Source organism: Mus caroli, unplaced genomic scaffold (assembly GCF_978045245.1).
Source record: "Mus caroli unplaced genomic scaffold, Mus_caroli_1 scaffold_2, whole genome shotgun sequence".
Lineage (NCBI taxonomy): Eukaryota > Metazoa > Chordata > Mammalia > Rodentia > Muridae > Mus > Mus caroli.
Genome location: NW_028227257.1, coordinates 156,213,238 through 156,238,691, shown reverse-complemented (window position 1 = coordinate 156,238,691; position 25,454 = coordinate 156,213,238). Strand labels below are relative to the sequence as shown.

The following is a 25,454-nucleotide window of genomic DNA, read 5'->3' as shown; positions in this document are numbered from 1 at the left end:
GCAGCTAACGAGACAGGAAAATCAAGATATACCAGAACCAGTGTGGACATAAATGAACTCCGCCCATTTGGAAACAACCTAGCAAAATGTTGGTGCTGTAATCTTCACACACTTGTTTACACGTTCTGGGAACCTGTCCCATCAAAACAACCCAGAGTTAAGAAGTTCTTGTGCCAAAGCTCGTCTTCAGCGGCTCACAACTCATGACTCAATTCAGATCACAGAGTGGTCAATACGGACCACTGCGGTCTATGAAAATATATGTGGGACCCAATGCTAAAGGCTGACACATGTACAAAAGGATGCCTCCCACCATCCTGAAAGGACACCATTGCACATGAAGGTCACTTCTTGTGATCCTTTTACAGAAATAACAAAAACAGACAGATTGGCACTTGTAGCAGTGCCACCAAGTCGGGTGGGGCACTGTGAGGCTTGCTGGGAGGGCACAAAGCTTGTTCAGGGTGATGTAAATGTTCTACAATTAGACCATGGCACGCAGCTCCAGGCACATAAGCACTAGTGAATTTCAGAAATGAAGGTGGTAGGATGTTTGCAGCAATAAGCTTCAATTTTTAAAAAAGAAAAGTTAAATACAAATTTTTACCTCATTTATAAAACATACAGGGACTCAAAACCTCAGCATATACCCAAACAGTATTCAACTGTGGGCAATCATTTCCATACCTAATACTTCTGTATACACAGCTACAGCAAGACAGAGGCATGCCAAGGACATGGAAACACAAGGGGTACACTCATGAACACAGGGACACACAGTGGACACATGTGTAGACACAGGGCCTCACCCAGACACGACATCATTTCCCTGGTGAACTATAGCACCCAGAGTGGGAAGCCCTCCCAAGAACAGAGGCATGGAGGAGGGACAGACTAACCTCCAGTCTCAAGTCCCAGCTGGATGCCCAGGGCCACAAACCCACAAATCCTGAGTTGTCAAAGCAGCTGACTGACCAGCACCTGTCAGCAGCAGCATCTGGGGCCCCAAGCTAGATGCTCTCAAGATCTGCAGCTCTCATCCTTTAAGCCCAGCCACACCAGCAAGAATGCCAGAGGTGAGTGAAAACTGATGTCCTCAGGCCCCATGTACCCAGGGACACCTTGGCTGGTGCCTACATAGCCTCTCTGCTTCTTTCTGTCCCATCCACCTACACTTGCTCCTCAGGGCACTTGTACCAAGCATGGGGAGTAAGCACAAAGCTCATGGCACCCAATAGTCCCAAGCCTATGTACATGCTTTTGGAGCTATCTGGAGATAGTCATCAAAACCATGAGGACATCACTGAGTCTGCACATAGTCTCTGCCTAGAAGGCACATACAAGACTCACTGAGCTCCAATACTGTCCCTCAGAACAGTCTTGCCAGCATGAGCAGAGCTAGCAGCTCTACCTTGAAGCTCTCGTTACATAAATTCCCAGAAAGGAAGCAACATAGGTTAATTGTATGTCTCCAGGACAAGACAGCAGGACTATGCTATCCCAACATTGCTACAGGTAGCCCTCTGACACTTAGAAACATCTAAGTATGGGCAATAGATTAGCAGTGTGTGTGTGTATGTGTGTATGTGTATATGTGTGTATGTATATAAGTATTATGTGTATATGTATATATGTGTGTGTGTATGTGTGTGTGCGTGTGTGTGTGTCTAGAGGAAAAGGAAATCTCATGGGCCACCTGCAATGGAAATTTAAGAAGAATCTCTGTCCCTGATAAGGGCTAAGACTAAAGGCATATATCATCCATTAGGCTAGACAGCTAAGGCTACCTCTCCACTCTCACCCAGCTCACACCCTAGGTTCATCAAGTCACACCTAGAGGAACTTAAAGTTATAGGTTCCTGTGACCAAAGTCTAGAAGGTCTAAGGGGCAGCAATTTGAATCACAGACACTTGGCCTATCTGCTTGCCCCGACTACCTGTATATCGTCCTTTATCCCTGACAGAGGTCATAGAGAAGTGTCATGTCTGTGCTGTGACTCCCATGAGACAATACTCAGACATGTCCAGCTGTATCGGCACTTAGTGACAGAATCAAACACCCGTATGTCCTTGAAACCTACTCCACAGCTCAGGGCACTCTACTTGGGAAAGGCAGCCTGCATCACATACCCCAGCTCTGGCGCATCCAGGGCAAAGAGTGCATCTCAGCAGGGAGAGCCCAGGGAAGCAGCCTGCTCAATAGCAGGCAGCACAGAGGTATTATTACCCAGGACTGCTTTGTCATTTACTCTCCAGGTGCTAGTGTCACCAAAGAAGCTGCTGCTGGTTTCCATAGAGACAGACTTTCTGAGACTCATCCAAAGATGCTCGGGCTTTCTCCCAGCCTCCAGGCCCCATCCCCACTCCAAGAAGACAAGAAGAGCAGACCCAGGGTTCCCTGCCTTTCCTGTAGTACAAGCCCGGGGTCCATGAAAAGCCAAGATCTCAGAAAGAATGGAGAACAGACCCAGAAAACATACCCAACAGCAGGAAACTAACTGTGGGCTGCCCAGCCTCCTGTTTCTGCTAATTACTGCTGGCTCTTGCATCAACAATGCCTCAACTAGATGATAATTCCTGTCTGGGTACCATTAAGCTAATGGTTATTAGAGCCCAGTATAAACAGGTACCCATCACAGAGTCAAGGATTTGACTCAGGATACAACTCAAGGTGGGAATATTTTGTTTTTAATGTTTTAAGTTATGTTTTAAGTTTTAATTATTGTGCCTAAAAGATCTATGAAACAAAAATGCCTCTAACCTATAAGCCCCATGCTTAAGGACAGATTCTCCCTGAAATGCTGGAGTTTGTTGTTTAGGGGAGATAACAAGCGACATGGTTTCACTCCCTAAACAAGTTCATTGGACCTAAATACACCGGACGTACTTGGTCACATGTAGGTGGAGGGATGGAAGCAGGAGATATGACAGGACGCACGGGTGCCCCTGATCGGACCTGTTGGGAAATACGGTGGACTTGTGGTTTTGGCTTTTTAAGCCACTGCAAAGCATGACTTGTCACCATTTCCTGGGACCTCAGAATGGTCCCTACCAGACTCCATCATCCTGGCCATTTCCTGGGAACCCCAGAATAGTCCCTACCAGTCTCCATCATCCTGGCCAGTATTGAATTAAAGCTTGTTTCAAAATTGGCTCAAAAATTGTGGAGCTAGTCTTTCCCTCATGATTCTCAGGCTGAAACTATTCAAAGACATAAGGTCTGAAAACTATGACAAACATAAACCAGCAGAGTGAAGATGCTGAATCAACTCTACACAGAGCCAATTCACAGACCATCCCAGCAAGACACAGCACGGTCACCCTCCTGAAACACAAAGAACAAAGTCTTAAGGTAGACAGACAGACACACCCTGACAATAGTGGAAAGCAACTCACAAGTTTCACACCACAGACCACACAGGGCAGCAGGAATCGCACAGTGTAGAAGCTGAAAGAAAACTGTCAGCTGAGAAAATCCCCTTCAGGAATGAAGGGGAATTCAGGACATTCTCTAATGAGCGAAAAGTAAATTTCCCTCTCCCTTTGGATTCTGTGAAATCTAGCTGATGGCTGGGGAAAAGTCAGCTTCCTTGGATGTAGTTCTAAATATATACAGAAGAAATACTTAAAGCAATTATAGAGTTTCTCCTCCTGTAAATTAGTAAAATACCCTCAGGAGACTGGGGCAAGTTTGCATCCATAAATGCACCACTTTAAGAAACCACTACAAAACTACATAAGAAACACACACACACACACAAAAAAAAAAAAAAAAAAAAAAAAAAAAACAACTCTAGAGCCAGGTGTGGTGGCACATGACATTAATTCCAGTGCTTGGGAGGCAGAGGCGGGCCCATCTCTAAGTTCTAGGACAGCCAGGGCTACATAGAGAAACCCTACCTCAAAAAGAAAAAAAAGTTCAAAAAAAAAAAGTGCGTGAACTGGAAAGATGGTTCCATAGTTAAGAGCACTGGCTGTTCTTCCAGCAGACTCTGGTTGGACTCCCAGCACCCACATGGCAGCTCATGACTGTAACTCTAGTTCCCGGGGATCTGACAGCCTCTTCTGGATGCTGCACAGACACACATGCAGGCAAAACACCCATACACATAAAAAATTTTAAATAAATAAAAACTTTTAAAAATACTGCAGATAAATCAAAATAGAAGCCTAAAATATGTTTAAGTAATACAATAAAAGGCAGAAAGTACAGTATGGTTAAACAAGAAAAAAAATCAGATAGCTAATTTAAATCCTATCATACCAGTGTTATATCAAGTAGATAATGATATGAATAAAACAGAAAAACAGTAAGCTGGAAGAGAGATCTACAAACTTCAAACGAGAATTAAAACCTTCAGTGCTACTCCCTAAACAATTAAAAAAGGCAAAGAGAAAACTAACAATATTTTCTGGAATAATGCTGCTAGCAAAAGTGTTAAGTGTTAAGTTCTACATGGCATTATAAACAGTCTTCCCAAGTGTCTACACGAGCATAAAACAACATAAAGCAAATTTGTCCAAAAGAAATCTTAACAGTTTTAAAACTGAAATCAGACTATGTGCCTTCAGACCACAATAGAATCAAAGTGGAAATGACAAGATTCTGGAAAATCTCCACACACGTGGAAACTACGCACACCTCTGAGAACCGCCTGAGTCCCAGTGGGAACCCAAAGCAAACTCAGTAACATGCAGAACTGAGTTAAACTGACTGTACGTTAAAAAGCAGTGCAAACAGGCAAATGTACAGCCCTGAAAACATAATACATACATTGAAAGGGCAAACCATCTCAAGTCGCCAGTATAAATTCTCACTGCAAAGACTGAGAAAAAAGTAAAAGAGATTTAAAGAAAACAGATTGAGAGCCGGGAGTGGTGACGCATGCCTTTAATCCCAGCACTTGGGAGGCAGATTTCTGAGTTTGAGGTTAGCCTGGTCTACAAAGTGAGTTCCAGGACAGCCAGGGCTACACAGAGAAACCCTGTCTCGGAAAAAAAAAAAAAAAGAAAGAAAGAAAAGAAAAGAAAAGAAAAGAAAAGAAAAGAAAAGAAAAGAAAAGAAAAGAAAAGAAAAGAAAAGAGATTGAAGGAAACAACATGAGAGCAGAATAGGTTTCAAAAATTATGAGAAGAAAATTAGAGTTGACTCTTTGAAAAGATTAGTAAAATTGATGAACCTCTAGCAACAGTTGCAAACAAAACAAAAGGTAGGAAAGGCCGAGTCCACTCACCAGACTTCAGAGCAAACCCACAGCTGCTCCAACTCAGCCAGTGTGAGATAGAGAACCTGAATATCCCACATGACAACTGAATCTTGAATTCTGTAAACTCCTCAAAAGAATAAATCTCCAGTATTAGAGATGGATTCACTCCAGAATTCAACTGAACATATCAAAAACTGTCATTCTGATGTAGTGACTTCTAGAAGAGAAAACTTTCCAAATTTAATTTATAAGGCTTGTATCTATGAGTAAACCCCACCGTATATAATCTTTTTTTATTATTTATTTTTTAAAAGACAGAGTTTCAGTGAGATGGCTCAGTGAGTAAAGTCTTTTGCTGCCAAACCTGGTGACAGGTTCAATCCCCAGAGCTTACACGGTCGGAGAGAACCAACTTCTACAGGCTATCTGCTGTGGCATGAACATACTTGTATATGTATATGCACACGTACATACATACATACAGTATTTAAATATTTTTTGAATGAAAAACACAAAATAAAGGTTCTAATGCTTTGCCAGCTGCTCTCTGTAGAGTCTGCTAATTTTGTCTATTTATTTATTTAAACAGCCATTCAACTCAGAATCTCATATATGATAGGCAATACTCTATCTCTGAGCTACATCCTCAGTTCAGGTCTAGTTGAAGTGTTTGATGATACCAAATGTCCATCATCACACCATCAGAAAGCACAAATCAAACTACAATGATTTCAATACATCATAGGCAATCCACTGCCTGCGGACAGGTAAATGAAAACAACGACAACCCCAAATGCCAACAGGGATGGAGGCTTCTACCCACGGCAGGGACTACAGTTCTTAAATCCCTCAACATGGGGCCACAATATAGCCTGGTTACTACACTCTCTAACTACACACACACACACACACACACACAGACACAGAGAGAGAGAAAGAAAGAGAGACACGCACACACGCACACACACAGAGACACACACACAGACACACACACACAGATACACACAGAGACACAGAGAGAGAGACACACACACACACAGACACACACACAGAGACACACACAGAGATGCACGGACACACACTGAGACACACACACACACACACACACGAACACACACTCAGAGACGCACACAGAGATGCACAGACACACTCTGAGAGACACACAGAAACATACACACACATACACACAGAAACTATATTTGAAGCTGTATGGAAACTTTCCACAGGGAGATGGTGAGACAAACTGGCATCCCTTGAGCTGCACTTTACTGTACTTCAGACACTGTTTGTATAAAACATGTACATCAAGTGTGCTGAGCCACTTCAACAACATTTTCTTGCTTTTGTCTTTTGCCACAACTTAGGAACATTCTTGCTAATTTGCTATGGTGACCTGTGTTGCATGATTTTAATGGGAAAATATAAAAACATCTATTCACCTCAGACCGGGCACCAACAAACCAAAGAAAAGATGCTTCTAAGTTCAGCCTGATGAATGGTGAGTTTACCTGCAGGAGTGTGAGAACTCAGAGGTGGCTACTGCATCAGGACCCACCCTTAGCAACTGATGGACAGCTCTACTTTGGACAGCAGACAGGAGGAACGGCACAAGCCCCCCAAGGCAAAGGACCAACAGAGCTCTCCTCCGAGGGCCTCAGGTAAGCAATCTGTATCAAAACGACCACAGTACTGCCCAGCCCCAGGGACACAGCCCTGTATTTGTGAGCTGATCTCTGACACTTTCACTGCACTTGTTTGGGAGCAACATTCATGGTAAGACACATAATTCCACACACAGGACAAGAAATTTAATAAGTGTTATAACATGATCGCTTCACCAATCAGCAAATTCCCCATCTTGCCTCTTGCCTTGGACCTCTCTAATCTGAGACACAGCAATATTAAAATTAACAGTGACCCTACAATGACCTCAGAATGTCCAAGTGAAAAGGAGAATTGTGTATCTCTTGCCTTCACTTGGAAATTAGCAATGATGGCACTTAGTGAGGAAAGTGAGCCAGACACCGAGTCGGGCTAAATGGCCTCTCACTCTAAACAGCCATGCTGTCAATCAAAAGAAAGTTCTGGAAGTCTAATGACCATGCATGTAAGGAAAAGCTCAGCCTACTGCTGACAAGGATGAAGTGCCACCTAATTCAGAGCAGAGTACAACCTCTCTCAAAGCCCAAGGCTAGAACACAAACACAAACGGAAGCAGCAGGTGGGTGCGGTTGTAACCACATAAGCAAGCAACCCAGGAAGTCCTGTCAAGGGACGTCCCGCTGAGGTAACGGATTGAGCTGGCTTCTCTAAAACATCTATGTTATTGCACCAGTAGCTTCCTAGGCAGATGAAGCCACCGAAGACTGGCATTTTCATAAAGATGGGGCAGGCTGACTACACTGGGTACTGACACAGACAGAAGTGGAAGTTGAAGCCTCTGCTTATTTGCCGTTCTAAAATCCTTGGGCCTTAAAACTTACACTAGGTCTGCTCCATGAAACAGAGCTTGACTGACCACACACCTATTCACAGTATGCTTTACTGACCACAGGGCCCGCTGTGGAGGCTTACTGCTCAAAGACAAAGATTGGGTTAAATATTACATCCACTGACAACACACTTGGTAGCTAAAGAGCTGTGATGTAGATCTTAAATAAGATGAATATTGTTTTCCAGCCTCCTAAGTCAACAGCCATTCTGTAACTCACAAATTAAGTAATTATTCCACCATGGATACTTGTCTGATAAACCTGGGGAACAGACATTCAGACTCCTGGGGACTCACTGCACTAAGCAGTAGGAGCATTGGTAACTTGGGGTGGATCTATCGAAACACACACACACACACTCGCTGGAAGACGTTAACCTTCACGGGGAACTTGAGGGTCTAAAGACTAGCAGAGGACTAGCAAGAAACCTAGAGTTAGAAATAGGACCTGAAGACTCTGAGTCACTGTCACCTCCTGAACAGACACCAAGCTTCGTCTTACAAATGGCTATACAAAGTCATTTCCTAAGGTGGCAAGTCGTGACCTGAGGCCGTTTCCTGCTCCTGGTGAAATGGTGGATACGATTGACAACAAATAGTTTGCACTCCACAGCATAACAGGAATTCGTTGACAGAGCTGCGGCAATGTAAGAGGACCAACCTCAATTCTAAAAGACGTTCCACCATGCTGTCATGCAGCACGCTATCAAGCAGCACTGCAGACTGGAGAGAACGTGAAAAGAAGAGTTTATTACAAGGCCAACTTCACTGTTGTCTTAGGAAACCCACCAGGCACCACTTTCTTCCTCAGCTGCCACCAACAGAAAGATCTCAACAAAAAGGCTCAATAATTTAAGCAAGGAGTATACTTAATATAGTAGGTACAATGTATATCTTTTATATGCATTATGGCAATAACAAGTCCTAACTTGCTTTATTGCAAAAATGTACTTCATTGTTGTTGCTCGAAACCAGAGCAGAACATCTTCGAGGCAATGCCTGAATTTAGCCATGAAAGAAGCAAATGGTCATTGTTACATCATCTGCAAAGGATTGTGCTCAGTGGAGGGGAAAAAAGCCCTGAAGGTATATACCACTCATGTAATATTCTTGAAACGGCGAAATCACAGAAGTACAGGAAGTATTAGTGGCTGCCAGACATGGGGGTGGGGTGAGGATGCGGTAACTCTGCAGGGCTACAGAAGGGCACTGTGAGAGTTCCCCTGGGAATTGGAAATTCGTCATCTTACCTGTGGTAATGTATTGTATTGTACTGGACTGTACTGTATTGTATTTGTGAGGTGTTGTCACTGGGGAATGCTGGTAAGGATACAATGCTCCTCCATACTATTATGAATATATATACACATATATGCATATATAACTATATATATAACTATATATACTGTATATATACCATACACACACACTTCGGAGCTCATAGTGCCCAGCCCATTGAGCTCACCTGGTCCACAGGGCCACATCCCTTTTCCTTCCGGCTCTGATCTACCAGTGTATACCAGTGTAAGTCTGCTGAATCTATGGAAATTCACATGTCAACCACTCCCAGTTAAAACATCGGGCCCCTCCTGTCTGCCCATCTGTGGACAAGAGCCAGCCACTTCCTTCATACTGATTAGGGCTGTAAGCAGAAAAGGAAGCTAGCTCTGGCCTCCTACCCACCAGGGAGCAATACTACTTCCTGAGCTAGGGGTCTGAGACAGATGCTGAGAAAAATTGGAACCAAGGACTACACCTTAGACAACACACTACCCTCAGACCACACACTCCAAGGCCTTTCCCACCTCCCCATCCTCAGCCTCTTCTGGGTTCAGTGGCTAACAGGAGGGAAATGCAAGGCAGGCATCAGGAGAGGCCTGGAGCAAGGGCTAACGAAGTACTCCCTAGTGCTCCTAGGGCCTCAAGGCACTAGGAGATCAGGCTAGCCCAGGATACCAGGGGGTCTAGAGCAGCATCCGCTTCCACCCTCTAGAACAGGCAAGAGTACAGTTGAGCCAAAACTGCCCAGCCTATGTGCAGCTTTGTTATACATGCCGTACATGCACACACATGGCCCTGGTAACACAGTGAATGTGAGAGTTGGGACTGCAGCCAGCTCTGGAGAAGAGAAGGTGGCGATATAGCACAAGCCCATTCCACATGGACTCTGGCACTGCCTCCTCGGCCAGCCAGGGGCACATGATCCTTCCCAAAGGGTTTCCAGGCTCTGAGAAACCAAGAGATGGTTTCTGTGGTAGTGGATGTGAATTTCAGAATGAACCCTACCCCAGGCCTATTGGCTTTGATGTGATAGCAATGAGGGAGGAACGTGAGCAGAGAGTAAGTGTCACAAGATTAACTACAGGAGTAGCTATGTGACCTGCAGGGACTCTGGCTGGCTATACTGCAAAACAAAACACCAGGTGATGCTCCACAGGATGGAGAGCAGCACATGGAAGCCCAGGAAACGGGAAGCTCTGATAACCATCAAAGGATCCAGGCTGAGCAGGAGGCGCCTGCCACCCTGCTCTCTGTCCAGGGACTAGCTCCAAGCCTAGTAACAGAGAGAAGTCATCAGCAATCATTCTCAGCTCAGTGTGAATCACAGCTCTGGCCTCCAGTGTGAAGAGGGATGTTGAGCAGAAAGGAGTGAAGCTGGTGAGTTCACTATACTTTGCTCACAAGTGCCACCTTCACTGGGAGGTGAATTTAAACTCCTGTAACATCCTGTGACTCCACAGGATGCAGCACCAGCTGCCTCAGGTTACATCACTGGCCTGGACACAGCACAGCACACAAGGGCTTCCGTGCCAGAGCACCGGTGCCTGAGCCTATCAAGGAAATGCCAACCATAACAGGGCAACGGTAGTGAGTTCGAACAGCAGAGACTACCAGGCAGAATTGGGATGTCTATTTGAGATGGAGACTTGGGTTTTATAAGGCCCTTCCCTCCTAAATAGTGACAACTAGTTTAGAGCCCATCTCAAAATCCTGGCCAGGCCTATACTGGCCCGATCTGTGAAAGGGTCATGTTGCACCCAACCCTTACTCCTTTGTCTGACACCTTCTGGCCTTGTGTCAGGCCCTTGCTGGGTGCTATAGGCCCAGATCATAGCACACAGGGAAGTCTCCAGCACCCTGGGTCCATTCTGTGTCCCAATACAATTCATTGTATTCTGTGGTCCCCCACCAGCCTGGACACCCATGACGGTAGGTTTTATAAGTGCATATCCCCTTTCCCAAGAAGTTCCTGACCTCTAAGCTGCAGTGGCTGGGTGTGAGGGGATATGATGGGAACATGCACGTTTCTTGGCTGAGTACCCTGGATGCTGACTACCTAGAGACTTCTGGTTTCATTTGAATAATTTGAGAGGACTTGGAAGGTATGAGGAACAGCGGGTGGTGGGCATATGTCCTAAGGCCTAAAATTCCCTTTCCTACAGATGGGCAATTGGAAGGTGGTGGCCAGCAATGGCAAGAAGCAACTGGAAGCATATCCGTTTCCATGGATGCTCTCCACCTTAAGTCAGTGGTTAGTGGATTTCAGGAACACCTCCCACCATTCACCTGTCTAGCACAGACGCAGGTGGGCTTTGCACAGCCACCAGGATGTATACAGCCTCAAGTTCACACAGCCCAACTCATGCCCCACTCATCAAGAAGGCCTCACTCTGCATTCATGTAATGCAAGTTTTTAGGATTCATTTTTCCCAGGGGCCATCCGTAACCTAGAAATACACAAGGACTCTTAGACCCTAGAAATAACTAACAGGGTCTAAGAAGCTACTTCAGCTAGGGGAACACAAATCAGTGGGGACTGTCCCTGAGAAGGGCCCGTGTTCATGACCCAGAAGTGTAGAGTCCTGAAGCAAAAGAAGAAGTGAGGGGAGGGGGAGGGAGTCAACAGAGAGTGAGCTAGGTCCTCTATAAATACCCACTTGCAGGGGTGTGTGTCAAGGCGGGAGGCTGGGTGCCACTCATTAAAGCAGGGCATCCCTAGGGCTTTATGTAAGCAGCACAGGGCTCTAGGGCTGTCCCAGGGACATGCGGCCAGTGAGAGTCCACTATCAAGACAGGGCATCTGTGATCTGCAATGTGCATACCAATGCTGGACCCACATGTCACCTCCCTCATCCAGTGCCACATTCACATGGCAACCTTTATAGAGCTGCTCAGGAGCAGAGGCCTTGCCTCACGGTACCGGAGGCTTCCCTATGTCCTATGTCCGGCAAGTTCTCAGATGTCACAGAACCCCTGAGTCTTCAATAAAGTCCTGGAGATGCTACCTGGAGGAAGGTACACCTGACCTCAGGAGAGAAGGATCAAAGGCTTCCTTCCATGGCGCTAAAGAGACTACCTCTCAGAACTGAACTCCTAACCCTCACTGCTCCAGCCACACGGGGGGGGGGGGGGGGGGGGGGGAAGCAGATAATCAGAGCCCTGAATGTAGGAAGGAAAGGGGAGTCGAGTGAACCTCAACTTGACCAGCACCAGAGGCCATCCCATGCCCCCACTCCCTGCAGAGCCACAGAAGAAATACTAGGAAGTAGAGAACTGCCCCTTGTGTGGAGCTGCTAGACACTCTGTCACTGTCATACCACATCTCTGTACCCTGTTCAGATATGTCTTGGTTCACTTGATGCCAGGCACAGCATTCCCTAAGCACTGTCTCCCTGCCTGTGACAGATGTCCACCGTGCTCATCCATTTATTCTGTCCCTGGCTTCCTGTGCCTTCCCAGCCCAGGAGGAACACCTCCCAAATCACCCTAAAGGCCATTAGACACCAGCAGCTGAGCCCTAAGTTCAGAGTCTGTGCTGGCCATGTCTGCCTCTAAACTCACTGTCCACTTTCCCTCTCAATGAGACAGCCCACACTCCTCCTCTCCCCATAGGAGATGAGTCCAGAGAGAGGAGCCTGCGCTCTAATTACATGTCCTGGAAAGGAATCTCGGTTTAATTGGAAGTAAAATGAGACGCTGTGGTTGGAAATGCTCCCCAGGGAACCACCTGCCTGAGCCAAGATGTGTTTCTTTGTATCTCCATAGGCCATAAGGGGAAGGAACAGGAGCAGACTAGGCCACAGCAAAGGTGCAGGCATCTTTGTTACTGTGGATTTAAGTCCTCTAGGCCAAAGGCTATAGCAGGGTTTTTCTGTGGATTCTGGAAGAAAGGATGCCGTGATGGGAGATGGGGCCAGGGCACCATAGAGATGATGGGCACCAAGGGGAGCTCAGAGACCACAACAGCCTACAGAAGTGGGTGTCAGGTTTGAAAGACACCAGAGGCTCCTGTAGACTCTGCCTTCTCAGTATGCCTCTTGAATGCTTTGAGGCCTGGCCCTTTAGCCTCTACCTGGGCTGAGACTGCCCCCAGTACCCTCATTCTCAACTGTCTGCTTTTCTTCCTGTGCCCAGTGACAGCCCGACTTGATTGCCCTGCCCCCAGACCACGGATGGCCCTTGTCTCTACATCCCCTTCCCTGATATTCACCAAAACTGTCTCTCAAAGATCTCCAGACACCAGTGAGAGACAGTCACGGCATTACTTTGAGCGTCCCTCTCTCCAAGGGCAAAGGGACAGTTTGTTTTATGTATCCAGACAAACATGGCCTGCAGAAGGGCAAGAATCTATTCGGTCACCTCTGTGTCCCCAGAGACCTAAACAGTGAGGAATGCAAGGTGTCTGCAGCAAATACCTTCCAGATGACCAAGCAAGGCGATGGCAGACAGTAAAGAGGAAGGCCTGGGAGGGACAGGCTGGGGTGCAGCTCAAGTGGCCCCCTTATTCGCTTGCTCTCCCTCTCTCAGCCCCCTATCTTTGCTCTGCCCTACATCCGTCTCCTATATCTGTCTCCTGGATCTCGCCCCTCATCTTCACACATACTAGCTGATGCTCTTGCTCCCAAATTCAGTGGGAACAGTCTGTCGCCAACCACCTCAGCCCACCTCAGCACACCAACTTCAGCTCCCAGACACTCATTTCCATTGGACAGACCAATACGTTGACCAGGGACCTGGACATGTCTTCACTCAGACTCCAAGGCTGGCCTTCTCTGCATCAATTTCTCCTGGACCTTCCCACCAATGTTCAGGTAGGCTGTAAGCAGCCTAATGCGGCAGGCACTCTGGCCCTCCATCCCCTGACCAAATCAACCAACTTTATTTATCTCTGTTTTGCTATGAAGCACCCTAAGCAATGAACATTATTTTTATTTAACGGGTTCCACCACAAGGCCTCCATGCCCAGCAGGCTCACTCCTCCACACACCTGATGCACTTCAGGCCATATCATATACTTCCCCTCCAACATCAGCTTTGTGGTGCAGAACATACTCTGTATGAACCCCTAACTGCACACAAGTGCACATCTACATCACTTGCCCAGACAGCCCATAGCTATGGGCACCAGAGTGCAGTCCAAGATGGCTTCTCTCATCCCTGGGGATCCTGTTGGCTGTATGCTACACTCTTGGTTAGCCACAGCTCTTCCCAGACATCAAGTATCCTTAAGCCTTGAGGCTCACTCATGCCCTCCCAAACCTGAAGCCTTCTCTGACTGCCTACACAAAACATGACCTATGTACTCCCAACCCACTTTCCCACCAAGACCAAGGTTATTCAGTCCTTCCTGGACACGTTAAGTTGGTCCATGCCAAGAAGCTCCGTGACCTAGCCAGGATGCAGACGTGCTGTGGCTACAGTCTAGGAAGTGGAAGCCCAGAGTCAGTGACTGCAGCATCTCGAAGTACCATCCAGGTACAAGATTACATAGACTGACAAGAAATAGGCTGGGCAAGATGCCTGGTCTCTGCTCACAGAAAGGGGCTCAGTAGTTCTGTCCCTGCACTCATACCATTTGGCAAACACTGGGTGTGTAAGTGATGAATGGCTGAAAATGGGTTAAGGATAATGGATAATGGATTAATGAACAGTGTCAGCAGAAGGAAGATCAAATGCTCAAGGAAATGAAGTTAACGGGTGGGTGTGTTATGGATGGGAATGGGGTGAACAGGCTGGATAGGAGCAGGGCACAGCTTTCAGATGGCCTCTGGCTGTGTTGGGATGGTGGCTCTTTCTGTCCTCTTCCAACTAGGATCCCAACTAGGGCAATTCTGGGCCCTGCTCATGCCACTATGCAGAGAGAAGTGTGCTTAGAAAAGAAGGCGGGCATGGAAGCCTGCCCCTGTCCTTACAGTCAGCTGGAGGACCAGAAAGGGAGCCATTCTCCTACTAGGAAGGCAGAGTCCATATTAAAAGGTTGAGGCCCTGTCCCATGCCACAAAGGGACAAGAGTCTGGGTGGCAATCCATGGGCTGGTCCAGTGAGGACCAGGACTCCTAGCTGAGGGGCCAGACTCTCTGGGAACAGGCAGACATCCCACAGGTCAGTCTCAATGCCTGGAAGCTTTCAACATCTCTCATAACCCCCAGAGTCCCAGAAGCATCCCTTTGAACTATATAGGACCCAAAACCAGATCCTACCTATGCCTCAGAGCAACCAGCGCCCAGCATACCTAGCTGATCACAGCCCTTGCACCATATACACTGATGCAGATAACAAGACACCTGAGAGGGAAGCAAGGAAGAGAACAGCAGGCACCCAGCCTTGGCTTCTCTGAGGGATTGGGGGTAAAGGGCACAACTCCATTACCTACCCCTGCCCAGACATCTCACAACCTCTACCAACATCAGGAGAAGAGAGACCCCTGCTGGCCACTTGGGGATATGCCTGGCTTCACTAGGCAACAGGCCAGGGTGCTGTCTGCCTTTCCCCTCTGAGCTTCTAACCTTCTAAGCACCAATTAAACAAAGCTTAATTAAAACAACAAAATAACAAGAAAGTAACAAGAAGGTGCCACACCTCCACATATACCCTGCCATAGGGACCTCAGCGCAGGAGGGTTAGAGATGGGTTCTTCCCTGGGTTTCCCACCAAAACCTCCCACAAACAGAGGCACATGCGGGTCCTACAGGAGCATCCGAGCAACTGCTAGCAGGTCCTACATGTAGGCCTCCATGAGACATGCATCTCCCTTCCATCTGAAGGGTTCCCCAAAACTTGGCACTATATCAAGGAATTCAATGCAAAGGGAGAAGCCTCAAACCAGGACACCAGAGCCAACTTTCTTGCAAACACAAAAGGCAGAGGGCAGAAATGGAACACGAGGTTGAGATGAGCTGGGCAACCCAGGAAAGTAAAGGAAGCAGAAGGGGGAGTAGAAGAGAGGAGAAGAGAAGGCTGCTGTTTAAGAGGCAGAGAAGGAGATATACAGAAAATGGACAAAGGGATCTTCTCCAAGACCAAAGTAAGACAGTCCTGCCTTCCTTTCAGTGGACCTAACATCTTCACTCAAGCATTCACAGGAAGGTCAGCATTCCTGTCTGAAACCACCGAGCAATGGACTGTGTTCCCCACCCCCCAGGCCTCTCGTAGGTTCAGAGTTCTGGATGATCTAGGGGTCCTATAGGCAAGGGTTGCGTGGGGAACTCAGGTGTCCCTCCTGGTCTCCTATCTCCTGGCAGCCTAAACCTGAGTAAAAGATTCGAGTAACAGGGTCAAGCATTCCTTGTCAGCCTGTCCTCTAAACATTCATCAGCTTGGCCACCACACACTGCACCCTCCCAGAAGTCTGCCCTAACACAGGCTCAAGGGACACTCTGAAAAATAAGATGCCACCTGTCTTCAGGGACTTGATCTCAAGGGAAGAGAGCTGTAAACAGCTGTAGTTACTCCTGGACGCCCCAGGTAGTAACCCTGGATGTGGGGAACACCCAACCCACAGGGGCCACACTGTTCACCAACCCCAAGTGATTCTTCACTTAGGTCATCAGTGGAAAGCAAGTCTCCATTAAACCTTAGAGGGCTTCCCATGAATGCTATGTCAACACACGCCTGCTTTGGAACAAGCAATCCACAGAAGTGTGCAAAGATTGCCATCACATGGGAGGCACCGAGGTCACCAACATACTAAATTCTCTGAGCATACCAGACAGTTCTAGGAGACAACTTCCCTGCCTCAACAAGCTACAGCGCAAAGACAGAGAGCAGACCCCCATGTCTCTGTGCACCTTACTTTAGAGCCCTGAGGTCATTACCCAACTTCCTTTATGCCTCAAAACCTGGGACCCATGATGACTGAAGCCCCAGACCCAGGCTTCCCAGTCACCTCTCTCCTGCTCTCCAACTGCGCAACCCCCTCCCCCACACCCACATGCACCAGGACTCCTTGGAGGTCAGTGGTCAGAGGAGATAGAACCACACCAACTCATGTTTAAAAAGGGCTCCCACCTATCATGGACCAGCTCCCTGCGTCCCAATCTGGGCACTTAGTCTCCAAGCACAAGGCCCAAGGGAAGATGACACTGCCATCCCCAGACAGGATGGAACCTCTGGGGAAGCCACAGGCTCTGTGCGAGCACCCATCATCCCAACCACAGCCTCTGTTCCCAGCACAGCAGCTCCACAGTCCTCAACCTCCAGCAGAACACCAGAAGAAAGATGTACAGCGCCCACTGGGCAGATAAAAGATGTACAGCGCCCACTGAGCAGATAAATCAATTGAGGTGGCTTGGGGATGGGCCACACACTGGCTTCCTGAGCTCCTGGGCAATGGGGAGTTTTATTTTGGTCATTCTAAGGAAGTGCTGATGTGAGGAAGCAGTGGGCGTACATTGTGACTAAACACACTGGGGACACAGGGACTGGAGAGATGGGTCAGCAGTTAAGAGCACTTGCTGCTCTAGCAGAGAGCCCTGGTTCAGTTTCTAGCACACACATGGCCATCCAGTTGCAGAGGACCTCATGCCCTCTTCTGACCTCTGAGGGCACCAGGCACATGTACATATACAAGAGAAAACACAGCCGAGCGGTGGTGGCACACACCTTTAATTCCAACACTTGGGAGGCAGAGGCAGGCGGATTTCTGAGTTCCAGGCCAGCCTGGCCTACAAAGTGAGTTCCAGGACAGCCAGGGCTATACAGAGAAACCCTGTCTCGAAAAAAACAAAAAACAAAACAAAACAAAACCAAGTGAAAAGACTCACTCATTAAATAAATCTAAAACAAAGAGCATTACCAGGGCAAGAACCAGGAATAAGTATGCAGCCTCACACCACGGGACAGCACAGAGCTATGGGGGAGACAGCTCCTCAGACAGGAAGTGGCTCAGATTCCACATGTTCCTCCAAGATGGATAAAAGCCTTCCTCAAAGAAGCCCCTCACTTGCCCGTCACCCCATCCGTGGTGCCCAGTGACCACCTTGCTTTTGGGATCTGAAAGCAAGCTCTGCCAGAGAGGCTACTAGGAGTGAGCCCTTGGGAAAACATGTTACAAACACAAACACAGCACTCACAGCAGAAGTTACAGCGAGCAGATGGGAACAGACGCGCCTGTGTTACTTAGAGGGGAGAAGCAATCCCATTTACCCAGTAGTACATTCGGAGTCAAGGCACTGGGTATCAACATGGACATTTCTGCCGCCTCTGCCCCACAGCAAGGCAGCACACACACAAGTGCACTCAGCCTTGGCCCACTTACCCCGTGAGGACCACCACGAAGTCCATGACGTTCCAGCCGTTCCGAAGGTAGGAGCCCTTGTGGAAAACAAAGCCCAGGGCTATGATCTTGATGCCCGCCTCGAAGCAAAAGATCCCGATGAAGTAAGGCTCCGTGTCATCCTGAGGAAGAGCACAAGTCAGCGTTCACCTCTGTCCCCTCAGAAAAGTGGCTTGGCAGCAGCTCCTGACTGATGACCATACCTACTATCCCAAGGCTAACCTGCCAGACACTTCCCCAACATGCAGTGCTCCCACTAGCCTGAGTGTGCTCATCTGACATGGCTCAGAATATGACCTGCCATTTGTTAGCGTGGCAAAAGTGTCCCGATTATGTCTGAGAGTCCTTAAGCCTCTGCTCTGTCAACCCAGCTTCTGCTTCACTCACAGGTCACCCAGGACTGTCCTGTCAGAATCATGGGGCAGACTTTACTGAAGGAGGTTTTAAAAAGGTAGGGACAATGCTCTTTGGAGATGCCTGTAAATCAAATCCTTGTATTAACTATAGCAACCCATTCTATACAAAGAAGTCTTCTCTATCCTAAGAGCACAAAGGCACAGAGAGGGAGCAACAGGGCAGAGATGACAGGTAAACCCAGCAGCCATCTCCATTCGGCCACTATGCCGGTCATCTGGAAAGCTTGGACTTTGCTTAGGGACTCATTCATACATGCAATGCACATGGACAAGCAGAACACGCAAATCCTGACAGGGGAAAAAGAGAAAGGAAAATCTCCAGCATTAGGATTCTATAGCGGTGGTATCTGTGGAGACCAGAGGGCAGGCAGGAGGCTGAGAGGTGAGTGCAACCCCAGGAATCCAGAGGCACCAAGGCTCAGGCAACCTCAACAAAGGTATGGCAACAAAGGTATGGCTAGAGTCTACGGAAAGGTTATTTTTGGAGAAAACAACGGGATCAAAGGAACGAAGATGGAGACTCTAGTGACATCCCTAAGTCTGCTTCTTAGCCAAAACCTGCCAGATATGAAGTTGGGGAGAAGGGTGTTACCTGACCACGCATGTATTAGGAACACCATGTGTAAGGGGAGGAGAGCAGAGAGGTTGAGGGAGCTGGGCAAGGGGACTTAGCATGATTCACTCACTACACTCTGGTGTAGCAGCTTTAAACAGAGGAAGAAATGATAAGAACGCACCCAGCTCCCAGAGTCTGCTCACACGAGGACTGGTCCCTAGGACCAGCTCCAGCAAAAACTGCTTCTCAGAGCCACTACGCCCCATGAAGAAAGACTGGGCATGTGGCCTAGTGGTCCAAAGAGCTGCCAGATGAGACAGGGCCACTGACTTCTTCGGCAGAAGCCTTTCTCCAAGAAGTCTGGCCCTCGAGGGGCCTTGCCAACACCTTAGCTTACCCTTTGTCTCTTGCCCGCAGGGAGCCAGGCCCCAAAACTTCTATAAGCCATGGCCACCCATGGCCCTGGAGTTTGGAACAGGGGGTGCCTATGAGTATGAGTGAGCGTGTGAGAGGGAGCGCCATCTGACGGGCCTAGAAACTAAGCTTCCATGATGGCCTACTGCTCCTGTCCTGCCTCCTAATGTTGGCTCATGACAGGAATGAGGCTCCGGGAGTTCAGATGGAAGGGTCTTATTCCTCAAGGGGAGGGGTTGCTGACACCAAAGATGGAGCTGACCTCAGAAGGTCTTCACAGAAGGCTCCTGGTCAGAAAAAAGAAGGGCCACCAGCAAGGAAGCCACACCCAAGGTTCTTCTGCCCAGCTCCGATAAGGCAGACCCATGACTGAGGCTGAGGGGGTGGAAGATGGGTATGCCAATGGCCTGGGAGCCACTGGGCTGCAAGCTCAAGGCTTAGGCAGCTATAGAAGAAAAGTAAGTATGAAGCAGAGTCCCCAGAGATGAGGAAGCCCACCTCAAGCAAGGCTGGAAACACTAAGGGGTCCTAACATCGCCACACAACCTCTACCTACTACGTGAGCAGTAGTTCCGGTTTCCAAACCCATTTCTCTTTTGTTCATCCTAACAGCCTCTGAGGACTGGGCATAAAAGCAAAACTGGAGTTAGCAGAGAACTTCCTGGCTTGCCGGGATAGGTCCAAAGCAGGCACATACTGTTTGTTCTCCCACCATCACCAACCCAGCAAATCTGATATACTAACACGGGTACTCAGAAAACCTCACACCAGACTGGTCCATGAAAAGATGCCTCATGACCTCCTTGAGCTGACCTGGGTCTATCCTGTGACCCTCTTGGCCATACCTGCCAGAGTTCCCTAAAGACTTGATCACTACCTGCAGCCTGGCATTGGTGATATGCAACCTGATGAACCTTCAAGTTCACTCTGCTTTCTGCCCTCTGGAATGGGTGCTCATCACAAGGATAGAGCTTGCTGAGGACCTACTCTGCCAGAATTCCAGAGAAACACAGGCACTATTTGACATGCCCACAAGTGCCCTGGAACCAATTCTTATCCTCTACCTTGAAATGTGACTGGACACACACTCCTTCCCAGCCTACACTCTAATCTCACTCAACCTTCTTTTTTTGTTTGTTTGGTTGGTTGGTTTTTGTTTTTTTTTTCTTTGGTTTTTTTCGAGATAGGGTTTCTCTGTATAGCCCTGGCTGTCCTGGAACTCACTTTGTAGACCAGGCTGACCTCGAACTCAGAAATCCGCCTGCCTCTGCCTCCTGAGTGCTGGGATTAAAGGCATGTGCCACCACCGCCCGGCTTCACTCAGCCTTCTTATGCCAAGGAGCCATCCTAGATAATGTCTTAGTTGGTTCTTCTTCATGGCCACCCCTCTTCCAAACTACAGGAGAGAGTGAGAAGAGAGGCCACACCACTGTGCCAGGTCTCACAGTCACACCAAGCACATGCTAAGCTGAGACAAAGGGGCAGCAGGAAAGAGCTGTGGCTGATGCTGTGCCCTCTCACCTGTGAAGTGGTGTTACCCCTCAAACCTCCAAAGGCCAGAAGGCCTCTTCATTCCTGCCTCTCCCTACATAAGAGTCATAATCCCAGCGGTATGGCCCCTGATCCCCAAAATGGATACCACTGGGTTCTAGGAAACTCTTTCAGGATCCTAGAGGAAAATATGGATCCAGAACATTTGGGAAGAAGTGCTTCCTTAGCGAGCACGGCGGGAAAGGTGATCAGCTGGCCACAGGACTACCCATAAAGCCTGATACTCTTGTTCTCTTCAAGAGAAATGCCCCTCTCTCATTTTAAGTCTAGAAATCAAGGCTAGCATAGCATGCCCAAATGAACCATATGGGGAGCAGGGGCAGCCTTGTGTCTTTAGACACAAGGCAAACTGTGTGGTTCCCTGGTCTTTCATCAGACTCAATTGGCCACCCCTTCCTGGCACTGGAGGCAGAGTCAAAGGGCTCTCAGATAAAAGATAGGGCCCTACCTGTCTAGCTCAGGTACATCAGACAACATGCCACTACCCCCACCCATTCAAGCCCCAGACCCTCAGCCAGCACTCACTAGTCGCTCAGACATGGGAGTCTTGTCCCCATCAGGAAGGTGCTGCTCCAGGGCCAGAACAATGCAGTTGGCGATGATGGTAGCCAGGATCATGTATTCGAAGGGCGTGTGTGGGTTAAGGACTGGCTAGGAGGCGCTACGGAGGTAGTGAAGAAGAGGACTGCGCAGTGCAGCAGCTGAGTACTGCTGGCCGACACCCACCTTCCCGCGGACCGGAGCTAGTCTTCCCAGCTCCCCGCCCTAGTTCTGGGGGCAGCCAAGAGGCGGGGCCTCTGCAGTTGCCCAGCCCCTCATTAGTTCGGACGCCGTCAGCACCACGGACAGCTGCCTGGCCTGGCCTGCCAGCGCCACGGGGGAACCCTCCAATCGCCCCCCAAAGCAGTAGAAGCGGGCCTTGCGCAGGCGCAAACCCTACCTAAAGACAGCCACAAGTATCTAGACCCGCACATGAACATAATGTACCAAGAATGCCTACCACACGCACGCGCAGCACCGGCTCGTGGATGCCCGCACACAAACGCAGGCACTTGCAGTCAGCACGCGCACAGACCTGCAACCACACAGAGCTCACACCTGCATAGACTCGGATTCGCCCTCCCGTGTCCTCCAGGTCAGCCGCACGCTGTGTGCCCCAAGCTGGCTGCCCAAGACCAAGTGCACGAAGGGACAAGTCTCAGGTCAGAAGGGGCTCCGCCCAGAGTGCACCTGGTCCGTCGTGGCCTCCACGACCACACACGCGCACACCTAAACCACGCACGCACGCACTCGGAGACCGCCCAAGAAGCCCCGCCCCGCTCCTCCTCGCTGAGCCGTGGGGTCCTCGACGCGTCTCTCCCAGGTCGCACCCCCTCCCAGCACCAGAAAGATGGCCACTGGGCGCTGCCGCCCAGGCCCTAGCCGCCCCTCCCGGACCCGCCGTGGGGACACCGATGTCGCCCCGGCCCCTGACCTCCGCCGGTTCCCGCCCGGCCAGGCCCCCGTAGGATATGGCCATTCGGTGATGCGCTTAGCGTATTTGCGGACGACGTTGTCCTCGCTGAAGACGAAGAGCGAGCGGTTGACGGTGAAGCAGTTCTGCTTGACTGGGATGGGGTTGTACAGAGCCATGGTCCGTGCGCGCTGCGCAATGGACTGCTTGTACAGGACCCGCTGGCCCGGCGGCAGACCCCCCTGGCCCGGGCCACCCGCCCCGCCGGCCCCGCCGCCCCGAGCCCGCTCCCCGCCGCCGGTGCCCCCATAGCGGCCGCCTAGCTCGTCCCCGAAGCGGACCATGACTCCCGGGCGCCGCGAGCATCCCGGGCTCCGCGGCCCGGCACCGAGGGCGCGGCGCGCCAAGGGCTCCTAGCCTAGCCGCAGCGAGCTGCCTGGACCTCGCCCGCCAGCTGCTACCGCACCCGAGCCGCGGCCCCACGCCACGCCCTATAAGGGGTCGGTCACGCGGCCAAGCCTAGCCAATCCGCGTCAGTCACACCCCCGAACCCCACAGACCCCGCCCCCGCGGCCGCCCCCGCCGGAGTCCGCGGCGGTCCTCAGGGAACGCTGAGTTGCTTGCGTGAGCCCAGCTTTAGGCAGCGTGAGCCTCTGCGTGCCCCCAGGGCGCCGCCCAAAGCTTTGGCTGCGTCTGGTTCCCCAGCTCAACAGCCTGAGAGGTCCCCGGGTACCCTCGCGCTCCTCGAACCCGAACAGACCCTCCCCCGTAGGGAGATGTCTATAGCATCCAGAAGCTGCAACCTAGGTTCTTATTGGCGTCCACACCCCTGTCCTGCGGAAGCCATGTCGTCAGCCACTCCCTCTCACTGCTGGCCATCGGAAGCGGAGGCTATTGTCGCCCCTCCATTTATATTTATTTATATATATAACAGATATAGATATATACATATAATTCTTTCATGCCCTGCTTTGAAATCCCTGGCCCCTGAGGGTTTTGCAGTGGACCCTGTCAAGAGTTCTAAATGCAGCTGTTCATCTAAGACTCTAGGGTGCTCCAAGATCTCAGTTCTGACAGTCCTTGATCTGCCATTTCATTTTATAAACATTAAGACAGAGCCTTCGTGGTGCACCTGTTTGCCACGCCCAAGACTCCACTTTTACCCAGCTGACATTTTCCTACCAAAGGTAGAAACAAACATCTATATAGCACTTAATGAGTGATAGTGGGCACCGTGAGTACAGAGTGGCTTGTGGGTCTTAACAGCATTCAGATTGACATCTCCCCAAATCACACTTGAATGGCAGAGGAGAAGAAAGGGTCCTCTTCACTCTTGCAGAAGATAAACAAAGACAGGTCACAGTGCTGTGAGGAGTGTGGAAGGTGGTGGTCTTTCTGCCCTGCTGTGGCTTGGATCTGAGATGTTGCTCCCAAAACTAGTTATGTTGAAGGCCTGGTCCCCACTGAAGCAGTAATCAGAAAGTGAGGGCTTTGGGGTCATGAGAGGGCTCTGACTTCATGAATGGATTAATCCGTTGATGGATTCATAAGTGAATGGGCTGCTGGGAGGTTGTGGAAGGAGAGGTGAGACCTAGCTGGGGAGTGGGTATGTGAGGGGCAGCTGTTGGAGGCTATATGGGTCTAAGTACCATCCTCTCTGTCTCTCACTCTCCTATTTCCTTCCCTCCCTCCCTTCCTCCTCTCTACTTCTCCACCTTTTCTGGCAGGATACTCTGACTCCCCACAGGTTCAAAACAATGGTGCCACAAACAGCCATGGGCTGAAACCTCTGAAACTGTAAGCAAAGCCACACCCTTCAGCCTAAAAGCTAATCCCTGAAAGCGCCTAGGGAGTTGCTTCCAAGTAAGGCAAACAAACCCAAACCTATAAGACTTCTGGAAGTGGGGTGCTCTCCTTGCTGGCATCTGACTCATCTGCCAGAGGATTCCACTGGCTACACAAAGAACTTAGACTGCGGGAGACAGTCTATGGGCCACTTAGGAAAACAGAGGCAAGCTGCAGCTTATATGAAACAGTTCTAAATTCACGTAAAAGTCTACTTTGAGACAATAATCTTTATCTTCCTTTTTTCCATGATCACTGTATACATTTTTTTTGTTTTAATGCTTATTACCTTATGACTCACCATATCAAGCATGGGATATTTTTTAAATTACTTCATTATATTCTTTTATAATGAAAGATTTTTGTTCAGAAACTCTTAAACTTTTGGAGGGATTTTCCTTCACTTTAACATATTCATTTACTTTTTAGAGATTTACTTTTGATGGATTGGAGAGATAGCTCAGAGGTAAAAGCATTGGCTGTTCTTCCAAAGGACAGGAGTTGAATTCCTAGTGCCCATATGGCAGCTAACAGTGTCTATAACTCCAGTCCCAGGAGATCTGATGCCCTCTTTTTAGCCACCAAGGGCACTACATGCAAGCATACATTCAGGCATACACTCATACACATGAAATAAAATCTCAAGAAAATTCAAGCTAAAATTTTAAAAATATTTTTGAGGTTGGATATAATGGCACACTCCTTTAATACCAGCACTCCAGTGGCAGAGTCAGGCAGATCTCTGTAAGTTTGAATCCAACTGCCTCCCCCTCCTCTTCTTCCTCCTCCTCCTCTTAGTCCTTCTCTTCCTCCTCTTTCTCCTCATTCAAGTTCAACCTTGTCTACACAGCAAGTCCCAGATCAAGCAGAGCTAAGTAGTGAGAGTCTGTCTCTTAAAAGGTAAATAATTTTTACTTTTAATTGTATGGTACGTGTGTCTGCGTGGATCTCATGGCCCTGGATCTG

At 49.0% G+C, this 25,454-nt stretch overlaps 1 protein-coding gene across 4 annotated transcripts in view; it reads right to left on the bottom strand.

Moving 5' to 3' along the window:
- Window positions 1-23,110, bottom strand: part of Cacna1b (calcium voltage-gated channel subunit alpha1 B) — a 171,745-nt gene extending 148,635 nt beyond the window's left edge. For all 4 annotated transcript variants that reach the window (XM_085835123.1, XM_085835120.1, XM_085835122.1 and 1 more), the window contains exons 1-3: window positions 22,705-23,110; window positions 21,716-21,822; window positions 18,236-18,375 (exon numbers count right to left, since the gene is read on the bottom strand). In XM_085835123.1, coding sequence (XP_085691249.1) covers window positions 18,236-18,375; window positions 21,716-21,822; window positions 22,705-22,987 — 530 coding nt within the window. In that variant the 5' untranslated portion in view covers window positions 22,988-23,110. The remainder of the gene's footprint in view (window positions 1-18,235; window positions 18,376-21,715; window positions 21,823-22,704) is intronic.
- Between the last annotated feature and the right edge of the window lie 2,344 nt (window positions 23,111-25,454).